The 18,721-nt window shown below is 47.2% G+C and overlaps 1 protein-coding gene across 5 annotated transcripts in view; it reads left to right on the forward strand.

Annotated features, from left to right (window-relative positions):
* The first annotated feature begins 786 nt into the window (after positions 1-786).
* Positions 787-18,721, forward strand: part of LOC148010221 (uncharacterized) — a 159,822-nt gene continuing 141,887 nt past the window's right edge. For 2 of the 5 annotated variants that reach the window (XM_087672513.1, XM_087672514.1), the window contains exon 1: positions 792-1,079. In XM_087672513.1, the coding sequence (XP_087528639.1) occupies positions 986-1,079 (94 nt within the window). In that variant the 5' untranslated portion in view covers positions 792-985. Of the gene's footprint in view, positions 1,080-1,215; positions 1,484-1,559; positions 1,854-18,721 lie in introns of those variants that run through there. The other 3 variants (XM_087672518.1, XM_087672512.1, XM_087672517.1) reach the window with 3 other exon arrangements.

The following is an 18,721-nucleotide window of genomic DNA, read 5'->3' on the forward strand; positions in this document are numbered from 1 at the left end:
CAAGACTTAGGTAAGATTCACACTTATCTAAATGTGAGCTTTTTCCTACATAATATCGGGTGGAGTGCCTTTCATGCAAAAAGACATTATGCTTTATAATTTATTGCACAAAATTTCGAATGTCAAAATCTAATTGATTGATCTAAAAGTCCATTGAGTGTTGAAGCCTAAGATCATTAGCTCCACCCTTGGGCATTTTGTGTTGCAACCCCTATCCTTTCCTCCTCGTCCAGATGAGTGTGAATCCTCCCATGGTCTTGAGGCCAAGGCGTGATATGCTTTTGCTGAGGTGGCTACTTAGAAAAAAAAAAGAAGCAATAAATTTAATGCGGAAAACTAAGCATAGTGATCAAGTTGCCCAATATTGTATCCACGAATAATTTTCTAAATGGTTCATAACATGCCACATTGGATTGACACCCCGATCGTCTCCTCCTCATCCAGATGAGTGTGAATCCTCCTATGGTCTTGATGCCAATGCGTGACGTGTTTCCAATGATGTAGCTACTTAATAGAAAAAAAGCAATAGATTTTAGGATGCCAAGACCCCCCATATAGGTGAATTTTCCAAATGGTTCATAACATACCACATTGGATCCACACCCCTATCCTCTCCTCCTCATCCGAATGAGTGCGAATCCTCTCGTGGTCTTGAGGCCAAGGCGTGATATGTTTCCAATGATATAGCTATTAAAAAGAAAAAAGCAATAGATTTTAGAATGCCAAGAATTCCCATACCATTGAGGATTGAACGATCCCACGCACACAAAACCAGCAAGCCCTTTAGAAAAGCGCATTGCAAACAAAGACATAGAACAAAAGGAAAAAAGATATAGAAAAAAATCAAGCACACTGCAATTAGCGACTGTTGTCACGCTAAAAGAGCAGATACGAGGCTTGCCTGACAGCAGCCCAAGCATATGATGTAGCGATTTGGTGGCATCGTCTTTCCTGCTACCACAGAGGGCCTGTTCGTGTCGTCATCATGTGGTCGAGTATGGCAGGCATTTGTCGGAGGCCTCTCCTCCTGTCCTTCAGCAGCAGCTTCGCAGCGCGTCGTACTGCTGCCATTTCCAAAGGTCAGCTTGCCAATTGGCATTCTGAATCGAATGGCTTGAATTCTAGTCACGAGTCATTAACATTTCCTTTGATCCAATTGTTGCATGGATGCTTTTGCTAATCAGAAATGTTCGTCTTTCACCTCTGTCAATCCAGGCCTTGAGAATGTCGGTTGACCAATGACCATAGACACAAAGACTGGGATTGCCACCCCTAACTATATCCCTTGGATAGCTTTGGGAGGGGGAGGAATAACCAGGATCGAAGATATAATATATTTTTCAGTAGAGCTTCAACGGAGTGACACTTCATGCTACGCTGTGGAGTGTGCGGGCGGGTGACAAATGCTGCTGATGAATGCAGCAATCAGCCACTAGTAATCGGAGTGCACTCCAGAAATCCCAATGAACTGTATACAGCACAAGTGCGTGGTGCCTTGGCAAGCCCAAAGACAAGCATCGTTCTTGCCCACCTGAGCAACTCAAGTGACAATTAAGAGCCTTGTTTAGATTATCATCCAAAAGGACAAAAAAAACTTAAAACTAGAGGAAATGCAAAATTTGTGGACATCTTTAGCTGCGCTGCATGGGTCATCAGCTACAATAAAAAAATAAATCTAGAAGGAACGTAAAAGTTGTGGAGCTCTATTGAAGATCTCTATAGCATGCCCAAGGCAATGAAGAGAAAGCAGGTTCATGGCGACTTAAGTGGCATAAAGAGCAGCTTGAATATATAGATCATGGAGAACCTTGTGATGAGTTGGCCAAAATGCTAGCCTCTCCAAGTATATCAAGGTTGCTCCACACGATCTTCTTGTGTGTAGGTGTAATTTGGTTTGTGTAGGTGTAATTTGGTCAGACCAATGACACCATTCAGGCATGTGGTGGATAGCACAATTGTCCACCTCCAAATCATCTAACAGGGGGCAAATGAACAGGCATAGTTAAATGGATCATTGTGACAAAGAGATTGTTCTTTATTGTTTTTCTTTCATGGTAATAGGGCTAGTTCACACTCCCATTCGCACTTTCATTATTTGAACAAGGCAATGTGCTTTTCAAGGAAATTGTGTAATTTGGACCTGTGTTTTTTGCACAATGTGTGTCTCTCTTGAGCGTGAGGTAGTAGGCTAGTGTAGTGATGCTCAACCCTTAGTCAAGGACTGCAGACGGTGTGCCTCATGAGATCAGTGGACAAACCAGCAGCAAGGGGCTGAATTTTCATCATGTTAAGCATCAAGAGGCTCGGTTTGATTGGGAGAGGTAGCATAAGGTTGAGCATCACAAAGATTGCTGCAATCGAGAGGATCAATGTGAAGATTGTGATTGTGTAGATTGTGAGGGTGTGTTAGCAGAGTATTTGTCAGCTCATGTGTGAGTCTGAGCTTGATCTGGGCTGGGCATTTTTATTAGATATTTTAGGTTTTTTTCTGGTGTGGCATTTTATGCCAGTGGAGCATTTTATGCACCAGTCGGCCAGCTTTAATGCTGTCTGACCAGCATTATTGCTCCCCACTTTTTCAGCCTATTTATACTCAGTGGCTCCTCCTCAGTCAGTCACTTCATTTTCACCATCTGCAGACTCTATGGAGAGAGGAGCCAGCTTCCGCCTTTGCCATGCTCTAGATCCCGCATTTCTCACATGTTATCAGAGCCCAGTTGGGCATGGCATTGCTTGCCAGTGCCTACGCAACCAGTGACTCACTGTTGTATGCGACTGTCTCGTGTTTAGATATATGGATTCCATTTCCTGTGCATACATCTGAGTTCTCATCTGTATCGTGTTTTTTTCTTTTCTCTTTTTGTCTTGTGTTTCAGCAGTTTATTTCAGCACATGTTTATGCTTCCACCGCTGCTCCACTTCTGACATGGTATCAGTTTTCAGGATTTGTGTTTCTGCTGTGTTTTCTTGCTGATTTCAGGACTGTTTTGTACCCCTGCTGATCAGACGACTGCTGTCGCAGCCAAGCGACCTGTTTTGGAGCTGTTTTCAGCCTGCGTTTTTTGCAGTTTTGCCATCTCCTGCTGCCTATGCACCCTCTGCTGCCTGCGTTTTTCATCAGTAGCTGCTGGTGACAGTTTTCTACCTGCTTTTCTCCAGTTTACAGCCTGCGTTTTGCTGATTCAGCGTCTCTCGTGGCTGGGTGACTGTTACTTCAGGCCGTTTTCTCTGTTTTTGGCAGTTTTTGACTGATTTTTTGACTTTCTGCAGCAGATTTTGTCTTCTATTGATCAGATTTTGGGTTATATTGCATGTGAACTCTCATTTTCTGCAGTCTGTGCTTGTGTTTTGGTTGTGTTTCCTCTCTCAATTCCATCTCTTCTCTACTTCTCTTCTTATCCTCTCCATATGGCTCCTCCGTGCACTTCCACTGATGATAAGTTACATGGACCTGATTATCTCACATGGAGTGCTGTCATGAAAGCTTGGTTTGTGCAGAAGCGGCTATGGTACATCGTCTGTGGAGCTATTGCTCGACCTCTCCGTCATTCTCCTCTTCTTGAAGATTTTGATGAGGACAACCATGAGGAAGCGGTGCTCACATGGGACTCGGATGATGCCCGTGCTTACTCGGCGTTGCTTCGGTGTATTTCTAAAGCGGTCTTACCGGCAGTTACCTCCTGTAGGACATCTCCTGAAGTATGGCAGAAGTTGCATCAGATGTACGAGGCACCTTCCACCATGCAGGCCGTCACACTTTATGGCCAGCTCCAGCAGATGAAGTTTGAGCCGAAAGATACTATTCAGTCTTTTCTTCTTCGTGTTACGCAGGTACAGGACCAGCTTCGGCACATGCAATCTGCTCTTCCCGAGGTGCATCTTGTCGGGACGGTCCTCTACAAGCTCCCCCCGGAGTTTGATGGAGTGGCCAATGCTTTGTGGGCGCAGATATCATCGACTCTTGTCAGTTTTACACATATGACCTCGATGCTTCTTGAGCATAAGGCATCCTTGAGATTACAGGGGTGGCTTCCGGCACATTATGGAGGTGAGGCTTATGTAGCTTCAGAGAGGGGTAACGGGAAGACGAAGTCGAAGGCCCAGTGTTACCACTGTGGCAAGAAGGGACATTTGCGGAAGGACTGCAAGAAGTTAGCGGCTTCCAAGAAGAAGGAGCAGAAGACGAAGCGGGATGCTGACTCTACCGATGAGTCCTCTCCTTCATCAGACTCCGACTCCGATCCTCTGACCAAGGTGAAGTCCAGGGCGCGGAAGGGATCCTCTTCTTTGGATTGCGGGAAGGCCTTGGTTGCCCCTTCCTCGGCTGCTTTCTAGTGGTGGTGATGAGGTCATCCCTCACGACTCTCTTGTGCCAGAGAGGGAGTGTGAGCGGGTGTTCAGATGGGGCAGCCGCGCCTCATCTATACTTTTATACAGGTGCACAGGTTCCAGAGAGGGACGTCCCTGACGCATCGACTTCAGTCTGGCGGAATCAAATCTTGGAGCTGGGATTGACATCCAGGTTCATGCTGAGCTGGTTATCTGACAGAGAGCGGGAGGCTTTCGTCTGGAGCTCACATGAGGGGACACTTTGGCGGTCTGGTCAAAGGCGGGGAATCCATGGTCACCTATGTTCAAAGGCATTTTTGACAGGATGGTCTTGTATGCTATTGCGAGACATTGATGATGGACACAGAGACATGCTATGATCTTCTCTATTTTCAGGTGTTTGGTACGATCGACATCAGGTTCTCTCCGAGGCACCTTGGTGGTGGCTTGATCACCCACTGCTTGGGTATTCATGGTTCTACTTGGTGGTTCTATGTTGTATAGTTTCTAATCCCTTTTCATTGTACTATTGTATTGTATCAGATCACTCATGATCTGAGAGAGGTTGTTAGCAGAGTATTTGTCAGCTCATGTGTGAGTTTGAGCTTGATCTGGGCTGGGCATTTTTATTAGGTATTTTAGGTTTTTTTCTGGTGTGGCATTTTATGCCAGTGGAGCATTTTATGCACCAGTCGGCCAGCTTTAATGCTGTCCGACCAGCATTATTGCTCCCCACTTTTTCAGCCTATTTATACTCAGTGGCTCCTCCTCAGTCAGTCACTTCATTTTCACCATCTGCAGACTGTATGGAGAGAGGAGCCAGTGCCAGTGCCTACGCAGCCAGTGACTCACTGTTGTATGCGACTGTCTCATGTTTAGATATATGGATTCCATTTCCCGTGCATACATCTGAGTTCTCATCTGTATCGTGTTCTTTTCTTTTCTCTTTTTGTCTTGTGTTTCAGCAGTTTATTTCAGCACATGTTTATACTTCCACCGCTGCTCCACTTCTGACAGGGTGGACATGAAGGCCATAGAGATTGTGACACCGATCAAGATGTGGACTGTGATGAGCCACCCTCCCATCCACAATGCCTTTATAATTCCCATCTTTCTTCATCATCTGTATCTTCCATTCTATGGATGGTCATCATGGTACACAGATGTAGGTGCCTGTTCTTCCCCAACTTTCAAAGAAAGATAAGCTCAATTGCTCGATTAGGCCCTATGGTCGTGCAAGATGGAGTGTATCTTAGATGCTTTTTGATCTTTGTGTAAAGAAATACTCTGACATAGAAACACAAATAACAATTGTACGACAAAGCACAGATTGATAAAAGAACACAGTTAGGGTTAGGGTAGAGACAATGTATACAGAAAATAACTGAAGTGATATAACTGCTGAATATACAATGCTCATGCAGCAAACACACTATGCAGTGAATGAATATTGAACCTCGAACCCCTGTATCTCAAGGATCAGGGCAAGGGTAATGAGGTGGAGAGTGTCCCATACTCTGAACGGATCCCGAATCGTAGCAAGGCAGCCTCTCGATGTCGAATACTAGCAAACGCAGCAGTAAGAAGTTGGATTTGATGCATACGGTAGTGAGGAGAGAGAATATGCAGTAAATGTAGGCTAATGAGAGAGAAAACAGCCAAACGCTGGTTGCAGAAGCTGGGCGATAACAGAGGAGAGAGAAAATATGTCAAACATAGGTTGGACAGCCTAGCGATAGCCTGCAAAAGTTGGGCGATAGCTGGAAGAGAGAGAAAACTACCAAACGTACCAAATATAGGCTGTAGATGATGTGGCAGGCAGTACGGTAGCAGGTGCGTGCAAGAACATCAGTCACCTGGCTGGGACTAGCTTGGAACTACGTGAAGAGGGCTGGAAATCAGGCCGCCAATTGATATAGACAGCAATGGACAACTTCGTCTAAGATGTCCTCCGCGAACGGGGTGTGGGCAGCAAGCTGAAACACTTGAAATCTGCAAAAACGAGATTGTAGACTGAATGGAGGGCAGCATTTTATTTATAGAAAGTTTGGGCTCTCCCAAGTGGGTTTGTGCTTATGGGACACAGAAACTCTCTAGAATCGCGTTTTTTTTAAATAAACTAGGTTTCTTCATTTATTAAGCAAGTTTTGGGGCTATTTAAGTAAAGCTAATGCATTTTTAGCTCAACATTTCCTCTTAGGCCCAACAACGATGCCATGAGAAAGATCTTTTATCCCAAGGCGTCCCACCCCAAAGTAGCTAGAGCATTGGACAAAGGGTGCGCGTTGGCTGCCCAATGGTCTACTAAGACTACAGAGGCGATGGTTATCTTATCAAGGGAGCCCAAGTGATCACCCCAGAGAGGACAAGGCATCGGACGAAGGGTGCATGTCGGCTGTCTAGTGGCCTACCAAGCTCTACAAAGGCGGATGGAATTAACTATGGACTTTTTTGTTTGGTTTTGAAATTTGATAGGTTTAGCAATAAGTGGGGGTTCAAATCAATTTTCGTCCTATTGAGTATCCGTGTCCCAAACGGGAGAATGATAAAGGATGGTTAGATCCAAGACCTTCACAACAAGCATACTAACCCTACCATTACTGGGTGTCGGTGAAGAAGGAAAATGCTAAGGTGTGGATATAGCAAATCTGTGAAGCAAGCAAGACAAGCAAAGCAAGCAAGCAAGCTAAGGAAAAAAAAACTGCCTTGGAGAATGCCATGAATATGATGGATCCAGAGTCGACCACTCTAAAAGACTGAAAAGGGATAAATGTGCACAGATACATGTTTACATGAACAGAATGCCAATGCATGGGGTAATGCAAAGGGTGATGCAACATGTCAGATCATATCATCCTGACAGTGCGGATGAAGTTAGAAATGTCCATAAAACAATAAAGTAACGAATGTCAAAAAAATGTAAGCATCATCATTGCCACTATCAAGAGTAGAAGCCGCCCCCTCTTAAACTAGAAGGGAAAGCAAGAGGGAGGCACCCTTTCCCCGTCAAGCTAAAGAAGTAGGGGAGGGTGTACCCAAACCGATCTTGGGTAACAAGTATTGAAGAATCGGCCGGTTGACTGCTTTGGTCAAAATATCTGCAAAATTGTTGGATGTGGGCACAAACTCTAGGCAGATAGTGCCTAGCTCAACCTGCTCTCTGGAGAAATGGAAGTGGACTCCCACATGCCGTGTCTGTGGTGTAATAATCGGATTGCCCGTAAGGGCAATGGCACTTTGGTTGTCGCAGTAGACAACGGTGGGATGGGAAATAAAGTGCTGCCAGTAAACTCCTCAGGTAGATGGCCTCGGTGGTGCCATCGAAGAGAGTCCGGTACTCAGCCTCGGCCATGGAAGCCGCCACCGTCTCCTGCTTATGGCTGGACCAAGAAATGGGAGCCGTGCCTAGGGTAAAGAGGTAGCCACCATGGGAACGCCGGGTGTTGGGATCTCCTACCCAATCAGAATTAGTGTACCCCTGCAAACATAAACCAGAATCATAAGTCAGGCCATTAGAATAAGTACACCGTAAATAACGCAACAAATGAAGACATGCAATCCAATGTGATATTCTAGGTGCTATGAAATACTGACTGAGTAAGCTAAATTTGGCCTAGTGTGAATTAACCAAAGAAGTTTTCCTACAACAGAGCGATAGGTATGTGCATTGAAGGGTTATCCTAGGATATTCTTCAACAAGTAGACAGTAGGATCAAGAGGCGTGGCCACTGGCCGTGTCTGATTCAAAGTGTGCTGTTCCACTAGTTGAAGTGCGTACTTCTGCTGTGACACAAAAATGCATCCCCTAGAATGAACTACCTCCATCCCCAAAAAATAAGACGACAAACCAAGGTCTATTATCTCAAAAGTAGCACTCAACTTTGCCTTGATGTCGGCTACGGCAGCAGAATTTGAGCCTGTGTAGAGTAAGTCGTCAACGTATAGCAGGATATAGCTGACGCCCTCTGGAGTAGATTGAACATATAAGTTCGGGTTATAAGGGATAGAATTGTATCCATGAGTCTGTAAGAACTCATCCATCCTATGGAACCAAGATCACAGTGCTTGCTTCGATCCATAGAGAGCTTTCTGCAAGCGGAATACCCTATCCTTGGGGTTCCCTGAAGGAAAGCCCGGTGGTTGCTCCATATAGACTTCTTCCTCCAAATAACCATTCAGGAAGGCATTTGATATATTGGCCAACCGTGGTGAGCGGCTAGGGCGAGAAGCAACTAGAAAGATGTCAACTGCGCAGTAGGAGCAAAGGTCTCTTCATAATCGATGCCATGCTTCTGTTGAAACCTTTGCATGGCAAGGCGAGCCTTGTACTTATCTAAGGTCCCATTAGCTTTTTGCGTGGTCCTAAAAATCCACTTTATCCTGATGAATTTCTTGTGGCTTGGACGATCCACCAATGTCCAAGTCTCATTTCGGTCAATACTCTCAAGCTCCTTCTCCATGGCCTCTCGCCATTGAGGATGCTAAAGAGCCCCCTACAACGTTTCCAGCTCAGAATGCGCTATGTAATTGTCTATAAACAGCGATGCAAATGAAGCCTGAGAAGCAAACTGGGCAGATCTTCTAGGTCCCTCCGGAGTGGAATCCGGTGGTAGGATCCCCAAATCCCGCATGGTCTGCTGGTACCAGCAAGGTAACGGATCTCACGGAGGGGGCCTGGGAGATGAAGAATCTATAGTAGTGTCAGGAGCAGGAAGTGGACCAGGCTCAATAGGCACGATCTCTGATGATGTGGAAGGAGGAATAGGATTGGAATCCGGTGCAGAGGATTGCACGATATCCCTCTCGTAAAAAAACGACGTCCCTCTCCTAACGATCACCTTGTTTGTTCGAGGATCGAACAAATGATAGGCTTTTGCTTTAGAGGAATATCCAACAAAAATAAGGAGATCAGCTTGGGAGTGAGCTTTCCTATCTTATTATTAGGCTTGACTGTGTAAGCACAACACCCGAAGACTCCAAAGTGGGAAATGATAGACCGAGAGCCAAAAAATGCCTCATACGGGGTCTTTTGAAGAAGAGCTGTAGTCGGACACCGGTTGAGGATGTACACTGAAGTGTTAACAGCCTCGACAAAGGCGCTTAGGAAGCTCTGCTGCGAACAGCATAGAACGTGCCATTTCCATGACTGTCCGGTTCCTACACTCTACGAATCCATTCTAAGAGGGGGAGTTAATAGAGGTGAGTTGGCGAGAGATGCCATGCTTTAATAGAAACTCGGAAAACTCATGGGAGATAAACTCACCACTGCTATCACTCCTCATGCAACCAACACGACGTCCAGTCTGGTTATGAACCAGCAACACCCAAGCAGAAAAATAGGTAAAAGCATTGGACTTATGCTTTGAGGAAGTACACCCACATGTATCTAGAATGATCATCCACTATAAAAAAGAAGTACAACGCTCCATTCAAGGTGGCAATGGATGTCAGTCCACAAAGATCAACATGAATCAATCTAAGAGGCTTCTCAACACGATGTGTGGACACTTGAGGGAATGGGGTAAGGTGCTGCTTTCCGAGTTGACAAGCTTTATGGACATCGCGAGCTAGTTTTAGGCGGGGAAGGCTCTCAACCAGCTAACGGCCGGATAACTCATAAAGAGAGTTATAACCAATATGCCCTAAGCGAAAGTGCCAAAGATGCTCATTGTTCGTAGGCTCCCGAGATTTGGCTAATGCCTGGAAGCTGTGGAACATGGAGCCCTCTACTGTCAGCTCGATCATAAAGAGTGTCATGTGGTAAAGGCCATTAGGCCGTGCCTTACCGCGAGCAATAACGAAAGCAGTCTAAGAGTCAAGGATCTCGACTGTGGTTGCTGTAAAGAAAATTGCTCGCCCCAACTGGCAAAAGCTGCTGGACAGATAACAAGTTCACCCTAAGCTGGGGGACATGGTGTACATTGTCAGCGAAGCCAGATCCGGATCCTTGTTAGTGGGTGACAAAACTGACGCTACCTTCAGCTTGAACCTTGACCGAGGAGTTGTTTCCTACACGGACCCGCCTGGTTATAGGGGCTCGGGTACGGAAAATGTCCTCTATAGGAGTCATGTGGATGTGTAGCTCCACTGTCTACAATCCAAACAGGAGCTGAAGTGCTTGTTAGCGGATCAGAGACTGGTCGGGCTGCAGTCCAGTCGGACTGCCACGTGGCAGTCCGACCTGCTTCCTACAGTCGGCTGCATTTAATGCAGCCGACAAGCAGTTATTTGGCACCCAGATTTTGGCTATATATAGCCGAGTTTTCAGCAGTCTGTCCACATTCTTCTGCTCGTAGTTTACAGACTGGAGGCTCGCGTAAATTCCGTCGCTGTTCGCAGATTTCAGATAGGAGATCGTGCAGACTGCAGCGGACTTCGAGGTGAAGAGCAGGTTGCATCGTTGAGGTGGAGACACGCAGTCCAACTCACTGCGCCCGTGTACATATCTGCATATCTTTGTATACAGCACACTTTATACAGCAGATCTTCGTCTTCCACTGTCTCTTTCTCTTTTTTTCGTAAAAGGTAATTGTATTAATTACGAAAAAAATACAAGATTACTTGATTACAAGATACATGACGACAATCCAAGCCATCATGTGAAGAGGCTCTAAGAACTACAAGTTACAATTTCATGGCAAGGATGCAGAGGAAATTGCCATATGCCAGGGACGGAAGTCCTCCGTAGAGAGCAAATCAGAACGATGGAGAAGAGCTAACTGCCAATACAAGAGGCCCTTAAGCCTCACAATATGCCGCTGAACATTAGAGGCGGAGTCAAACAGAAAAGCATTCCGAATAGTCTAGTTATGCCAACAGTCCCAGTATCGACGAAAGTGATACATGAGCTTCATATGTGGCTGTGCGGGAGTAGGGTATTTGGGCTGGCCAAAAACCCAATCAAAGGGGCGCAGGGTGATACCAACCACCCCTCGCCAAACAGCTGACAAAAATAACCAGACCTTCTTAGCGACGGGGCAAGAAATAAATCGGTGGCGGGCGGATTCCATAGTAGTGGTGCAAAAGAAACAGGTGCCATTGGTGATTTGTCGCTTGGAAAGAGCCAAAGCAAGCAGAAGACCCCCAATCATCACTCGCCAAAGAAAGACTTTATATTTAAAGGGTGTCTTGTTCAACCAGCCCTCCATCACAGTTGCCCTCCACCATGACCGGGATTTACGCAATCCCCATAAAGTATTCGCTTTAGTAACTAGCCATTGATGATCTTTAATCAAAAGATGATACACTTGGTTAGCAGAAGCTTTGCTCAAATTCAGCCGGCCTTGTAGGTCCCAATCCTACCAGGGATGATCCGAAGCAAGAGCAGGAAAGGGTTGTCTACTCTGGAGCACCGTCAAAAGCTGTTCCCATAAAGGCCTATATCCACGAGGGATCCTGAAAAGCCGCCTAGCTGTACGGAACGATATAAGCACATTGCGACTGGCAAGGGTGACATTTGCAACCGAAGACAAGCCCAAACGTGCCATCCGGTTGAATTGTGGTCTAAGCTCATGTTTACCTTCCCACGAAAGTAAACGCGAGACTGCTAGTAATTCCAATTGAAAAGAGTTAGTAGCCAAGCGATCCTCCGTGGGATGCCACTGAGCCTTTTGAAGGACGTGTTTCCAGGAACATACCAAATGAGTAAGCAGCGATGAAGAAGAACTGGAGAACCGCGAATCAGCATTAAGAACATGCCACCAAGAACTCCGGATTTGGGTATTGCCATGCAGAAGCCCATGGCCCTCAAGGAAATAACGGGCTATAGCGACCCACGGATGATGATCCGAGCACATGGCGCAGAAAAGAGACCAACGAAGTGCCTGCATGTGAGTTTGGGCATCTAAAATAGCTCCGCCACCCATGCGTTTGGGGGTACACGCATGCGACCACGAGATCCAGGAAATACCTGCATGCAATGAGTCCTTCCATAGCATGAAGCGAATAGATTGTCTCTTTCTCTCTTCTTTCTGCGTTCTCTCTCTCTCAGTCCTACGCTTCCGCACCGCTGCATTCTGACATGGTATCAGAGCAGTGTTGAAGGGCTGACTGAGTGCAGAACCAACCTGTAGAGGAGTTTTCATCGCGACACAAGACTGCATTTTCAGCGTTTGAGGACAGGCAGGAGGGCTGCACCTCGGAACAAGGCTGAAGCAAGCGTGGGCGCGCGGGAAAGGAGTCCTGGTGGTGGATTTGTTGCTGTTTATTGCTGTTTGACGAGGAGGAAGTTTGAGTTTTCAGCTTTCAAGTGCAGGTTTTGCTTTTTCATCACCTCCGGCAGGTGAAGAAGTTTTGGGACGCGGAAGAGCCCTAGCAGGTTGAGCTTTCATAGTCAGAGGGGATTGCTTTTGTGTTTGTGAAGGCATTACAGGTGAAGATGTCTATAGAGATTGACTTGGAGTTCCAGACGATTATGGACCGGAAGGTGCCTATCTTACCGGCTCTTCCCGCAGATTAGAAGCTCGATGGTGACAACTACCGCATCTGGCACGTGATGATGTTAGCCATCCTTGAGTCCTACGATTTGGCGGAGCTTGTACAGGAGGAGATTGACCGGCCCTTGGTGAGAGATGAGTCCAAACTCTCTTCCGATGCTCGTGCGGAGTTGGCCAAGGCACAGTCTCATTGGGACAAACTGAATGCCAGGATTCGTTCCTTTCTTTTTCTGTCTTGTTCTATAGTCGTGATAGCCCACATCGAGCACTTGACGGTGGCTCGGGAGATATGGCTGGAGCTTGATCAGATGTATAACCGGATGACCCTTATGAAGCGGGTTTCTTTGGAGGTATAGATGCGGACCTTGTCCGTGAACAAGTCTTCTTCGTTGCGGGAACACATCAACAAGCTTAGACAGCTTCAGATGTAGGTTCAGAATGCGGGGAAGCCGATTTTCTCCGAAGACATGGCGATCACACTCTTGTCCCAGTTGCCGCCACGATTCGGTGCTTTCTACTCCGCCCTCATTGCTTCGGGACGAGAGTTCACTCTTCGGTGGGAAGAGTTGGTTCCTATGGTCTTGGACCAAGAGGAACAACTAAAGGGACAGAATGCTTCCAAGATGGAGGCACTGACAGGTCAAGCCTCTCAGAAGAAGGGGAAGGACCAAAAGAAGAAGAAGGGGGATAACAAGTCAAAGAAGGACAAGGACAAGGACAAAGAATCCATATGCCATATTTGTGGAAAGACCGGCCATTGGAAGAAGGATTGCCCTGACAAAGACAAGAAGGACACCAACAAGAAGGACACGAAGGATTCTGGAGCGGTGGATGCACCCTCATCAGCTGCGTTTCTTCATCTAGCTGTCATTGAGGACTCTACACCGAATGCTTCTGATGCTGCGATGACAGCTCCCCAGGCTCGAGAGTGGATCGTTGACAGTGGTGCCTCCCGGCACATGACTCCTTCATCAAATGGTGTTGTCCAATTGCGCCCTTTGCGTGGGCAGATTCTCATTGGAGATAGCTCTTCAGTGTCTATTGCAGGATGGGGTGAGATGCAGCTTATTCCAGATGGACGTGGTGGTAACCATACCTCAGAGGTCTTGCATGTACCAGGTTTAGGGTATCATCTACTGTCAGTTCATAAGATTTGTTCCCTTGGCCTTATGGTGGAGTTTGACAGTGATTCGGTGCGAGTCCTTGATCGTGGGTCACGGAAGGTTCTCTCATCAGGATATGAGGAGAACGGCATCTACAAATTGAAGTCTTCTACCGCCCTCTCTACTCTTTTTCTTACCTCTCAGACACAGTCAGAGCTATGGCATGCTCGGTTTGGTCACCTCAACTATGATTATCTTTGGAGGGCGTCACGTGGACAGCTTGTTCGAGGGTTGCCGGACATAGTGGTGAGCTAACAGCCATGCGTCTCCTGCATTCGTGGGAAACAGCATAGGGATGCGATTCCCAACAAAGCTTCGCGGCGTTCTACTTCACCGATGGAGCTTGTATCTACGGATCTTTGTGGCCCTATGAGGAACGAGTCCTTGAGAGGGAGCTCGTACTTCATGTTGATCGTAGATGACTACAGCAGGATGACATGGGCCTATTTCTTGGCGTTGAAGTCAGAAGCTTTCTCCCACTTCAAGGATTGGTTTCTCTTTGAGGAGAACCGATCGGGCCGGAGATTGAAGACCTTGCGATCCGACAAGGGTGGTGAATTTGTTTCTAATGAGTTTGCTCGCTTTTGTGCAGATCAAGGTATTCACCAGGAGTTTGCTAATACCAACACTCCTTAAGAAAATGGCATTCTTGAACGGAAGAACCGAAGTGTGATCGAGATGGCGCGCACCATGATGGAGCACCGACAGACACCTCAATTTCTGTGGGCCGAGGCTATGGCTACTGCAGTCCACATCCTTAACGGATCCCCCACTTCGGCCGTTGATGGGATGACACCTTTTGAGGCTTACTTTGGGACGAAGCCCGATGTTTCTTATTTTAGGGTTTTTGGGTGTGATGCCTATGTTCACATTCCCAAGGCTCATCGTGATAAATTTGAAGCAGCTTCCTGAAGACAGGTGTTTGTTGGCTACAGCTCTCAGTCCCAAGGCTATCGTTTGTATGATCCCGTCAAGCGGGATGTATACACTAGTTGAGATATGTGGTTTGTGGAGGTTCCGGCCATAGCAACAAGTGAGGAGCATCCCGTTCTTGGAGATCGGGGGGAGAGTTGGGCTCCCGACAGTTCCTTTGGAGCCCGCGCCTTTTGATTTTGATTCTGATTCTGTTTCTGACACAGAGTCTATTGTTCCACCGGTCACCCCCGAGGAGTTATCACCGGTGGATATCCCAGAGTCTTCAGCTGATGGAGAGAGACGAGGAGAGGTTCGGCCTCCTCCTTGTTGGGCCTGTGACACACTCCGTGATTCAGGGATCGAGGGGGTCCCTGAGGAGTGGGGACTGCAGGATAGCCCGCGGCGGTCACGGAGGCACCAGGCACATTCTACGGAGCTTGTTTGCTCTAACTATTGTTTGATGACCCGTGTTATGCAGGATCAAGAGCCCACCTCCGTGAAGTAGGCTTTACAGTCCGTACCATGGAAGAAAGCTATGGAAGCCGAGTTGGAGGCTATTGAGAGGAATGGCACTTGGTCACTTGTGCCTCGCCCCCCGAATAAGATTGGCGTTAAGTGGGTCTTCAAGACCAAGTACCTTAGCGATGGTTCTTTGGACAAGCACAAGGCTCGCCTTGTTGCTAAAGGTTTTGCACAGCGCCCAGGGATTGATTGTCATGATACTTTTGCCCCCACTGCTCGTATGGCGACTATTCGAGCTGTTCTTGCCTTGGCTGGCCATAGGAGATGGCTTGTCTACCAGTTGGATGTGAAGTCGGCCTTCCTCAATGGTGATTTGAAGGAGGAGATCTATGTCGAGCAGCCTCCTGGCTTTGGATCTTCAGATGGGAAAGTCTACAGGTTAAGGAAGGCCTTGTATGGCCTCAAGCAGGCTTCGCGTGCATGGAACGAGAAGATTGATTCGTTCCTTCAGCACAGTTGGGATATTGGCGTTCCAAGGCCGATCCGCAGCTTTATGTACACACTTCCGAGGCTGGTTGTGTGCTTTTTGTGTTGTATGTTGATGATTTGATTGTCACAGGTGATCATGCACAGAAGGTCAAAGACACGAAGGTAGCTTTACATCAAATGTTTGAGATGACGGACTTGGGTCTACTCCATTTCTTTTTGGGCCATGAGATTTATGAGTCTCAGAGGGGGATTTTCATCTCTCAGCAGAGATATGTACAGGAGCTCTTGGTTTCTTTTGCGATGGAGGATTGTTGGACCCTTTCTACCCCTATGGATTCAAACTGGTAGGCCACTTTCCATTCAGCTTCTCCCATGGCGGATGCTTCCCGCTATCGTCAGTTGATTGGATCATTGATTTGGCTCCTCAACACTCGTGTTGATCTTGGTTTTGCTATTGGGCTCTTGGCGGGGTTTATGAGTGAACCTCAGACGGTGCATTGGCAAGCTGCCCAGCGGATACTTCGGTATTTGAGGGGGACGTCTGATTTAGGGATTCATTATCCAGCCGGCACAGGTGGTTCCGATCTTATTCTTGCAGGTTGGAGTGACTCGGATTGGGCCGGTGATGTGGACCACAGGCGGTCTACTACAGGTTACTGTTTTACCTTGGGTGCCAATGTTATCTCATGGAGTAGCAAGAAGCAGCCCACGGTAGCCCATTCGTCTACTGAGGCAAAGTATCGGGCCGCGTCTTCCACCACATGTGAGGCTGTGTGGCTTCGGAGATTATTGGAGGAGCTTGGCTGGCCCCAGACTCGTCCTACTTTGCTGCAATGCGACAATGAGAGTTGCATTGCCTTGGCACGGAATCTTGTTTTTCATGCCCGGACGAACCACGAGAGCTCTAGTACCGCTTCATCAGAGAGAAGCTTTTGGATGAGACCATCACTGTGGAGTACTGCAAGACGGAGGACAATCTTGCAGATTTGTTTACGAAGGCACTTCCCCAGGCTCTACTTCGGAGACATTCCAAATCCCTCAGGCTTCTGGCCTGCCCAGGCTCTGAGAGGGGGTGTTAGCGGATGAGAGACTGGTCGGACTGCAGCCAGTTGGACTGCAGGCCAGTCAGACTGTACAGTTGGACCGCCACGTGGCAGTCCGACCTGCTTCCGTACAGTTCGCTGCATTAAAGCCGACAGGCAGTTATTTGACGCCCAGATTTTGGCTATATATAGCTGAGTTTTCAGCAGTCTGCCCACATTCTTCTGCTCGCAGCCAGTTGGATTGCAGGCCAGTCAGACTGTACAGTTGGACCGCCACGTGGCAGTCCGACCTGCTTCCGTACAGTTCGCTGCATTAAAGCCGACAGGCAGTTATTTGGCGCCCAGATTTTGGCTATATATAGCTGAGTTTTCAGCAGTCTGCCCACATTCTTCTGCTCGCAGTTTATAGGCTGGAGGCTCGCGCAGATTCCGCCGCTGTTCGCAGATTTCAGACAGGAGATCGTGCAGATTGCAGCGGACTTCGAGGTGAACAGCAGGTTGCATCGTCGAGGTGGAGACACGCAGTCCAGCGCACTGCACCCGTCTACATATCTGCATATCTTTGTATACAACACACTTTATACAACAGATCTTCGTCTTCCACTGTCTCTTTCTCTCTCTTCTCTCTGCGTTCTCTCTCTCTCTCAGTTCTACGCTTCTGCACCGTTGCACTCTGACAGTGCTCGGCTATGACGAGTGGGCCTTTGCGGTAACCTCATTGGGAGGCAACTCACAGATGTGGACGAGACTCGCATCTGATGTCTCTATGGAGACGATGTGGGACTATGCAGACTAGTCAGACAGTCCCTTTGGAGTTGAGAATATTTTCGACTGAGATGATTGAGCGGTGGCAGTATGAGTCTGATCTTTAAACTGCCCCTTGCCATCACCCTGCCTCCCCTACTGGGGGTTGCTCGATTGAGGAGCGGGGGTCTACGACTTAGATTTGGGTGCTGTGCCTTTGGTCTTTGAGTGATACTCATCAAAATGACCAGCCTTTTGACAATGTTGACAATACCTATTCTTTTTAGGTACATTTTGCCACCCTTGTTTGAGTTGTGACTGGGAGTTGCCTTGTGATTCCTTAGATTGATTTTGTTTTTGATTTTAAGTGGAGGTTTGATTTTGTTTGCCCTTTCCTTGTTGCCCCTTCTGAGAATGGGCAACAAGAGACACCTCTGAGGAAGAGTTCATATGGAATTGATCGAACAACCGTGCGTATTCATAGAAAGTAGACATGGTAGGCTTTGAAACTATACCTTCCACAAAGTTGAAGTATTTCCTGGGGAGTTTGTTAAAAAACAATGTGACTTGATTGTTAGAGGACTTGGGAGTTCCCGTAGTGGAGAATTTGGCAAAAAGTCGCCAATACTTAGCCAACTTGACTTTCAAGTCATCTCGGTCAGTAATTTTAAAGAGTTGGAGCTCATGGTCAAGATTTATACAATGGGTTCTATCCCGAGCCGCATAGCGATTAGTCAAGTGTGCCCATCATTCTGACGCTAAGTCAAAATACTGAAGTTGAGAATGAAACTCAGGAAATAAGCCTTGCATTCAACAATAGTGGAGGCATTCCTAGCCTTCCATGAGCGGACAACCTTGTATGGAACAAGTGCGCAATTGTATTGGGGTTCCAATCCTTGCATAAGATCCCATAGGTTCTGGGAGTCAAGGACATGTCTTATCAAGTTCGACCAAGTGGTAAAGTTTGACCTGTTAAAACGAGTTTTATTATTGAAAGCATGCTTGGCAGAATATGAGGTGGAACCATGAGGTGTCTGGAAAGTAGGATAAGATGGAGGTGGAGGGTAAGATAGTGGTGGTGGGAGTGTCTAATAGGAAGAATAAGGGGGAAAAGGTGGGTAGACAGAAATAGCCTGGGAGT

Source organism: Lygodium microphyllum, chromosome 30 (assembly GCF_053477565.2).
Source record: "Lygodium microphyllum isolate KBCC chromosome 30, Lygodium_microphyllum_v1.1.10, whole genome shotgun sequence".
Classification (NCBI taxonomy): Eukaryota; Viridiplantae; Streptophyta; class Polypodiopsida; order Schizaeales; family Lygodiaceae; genus Lygodium; species Lygodium microphyllum.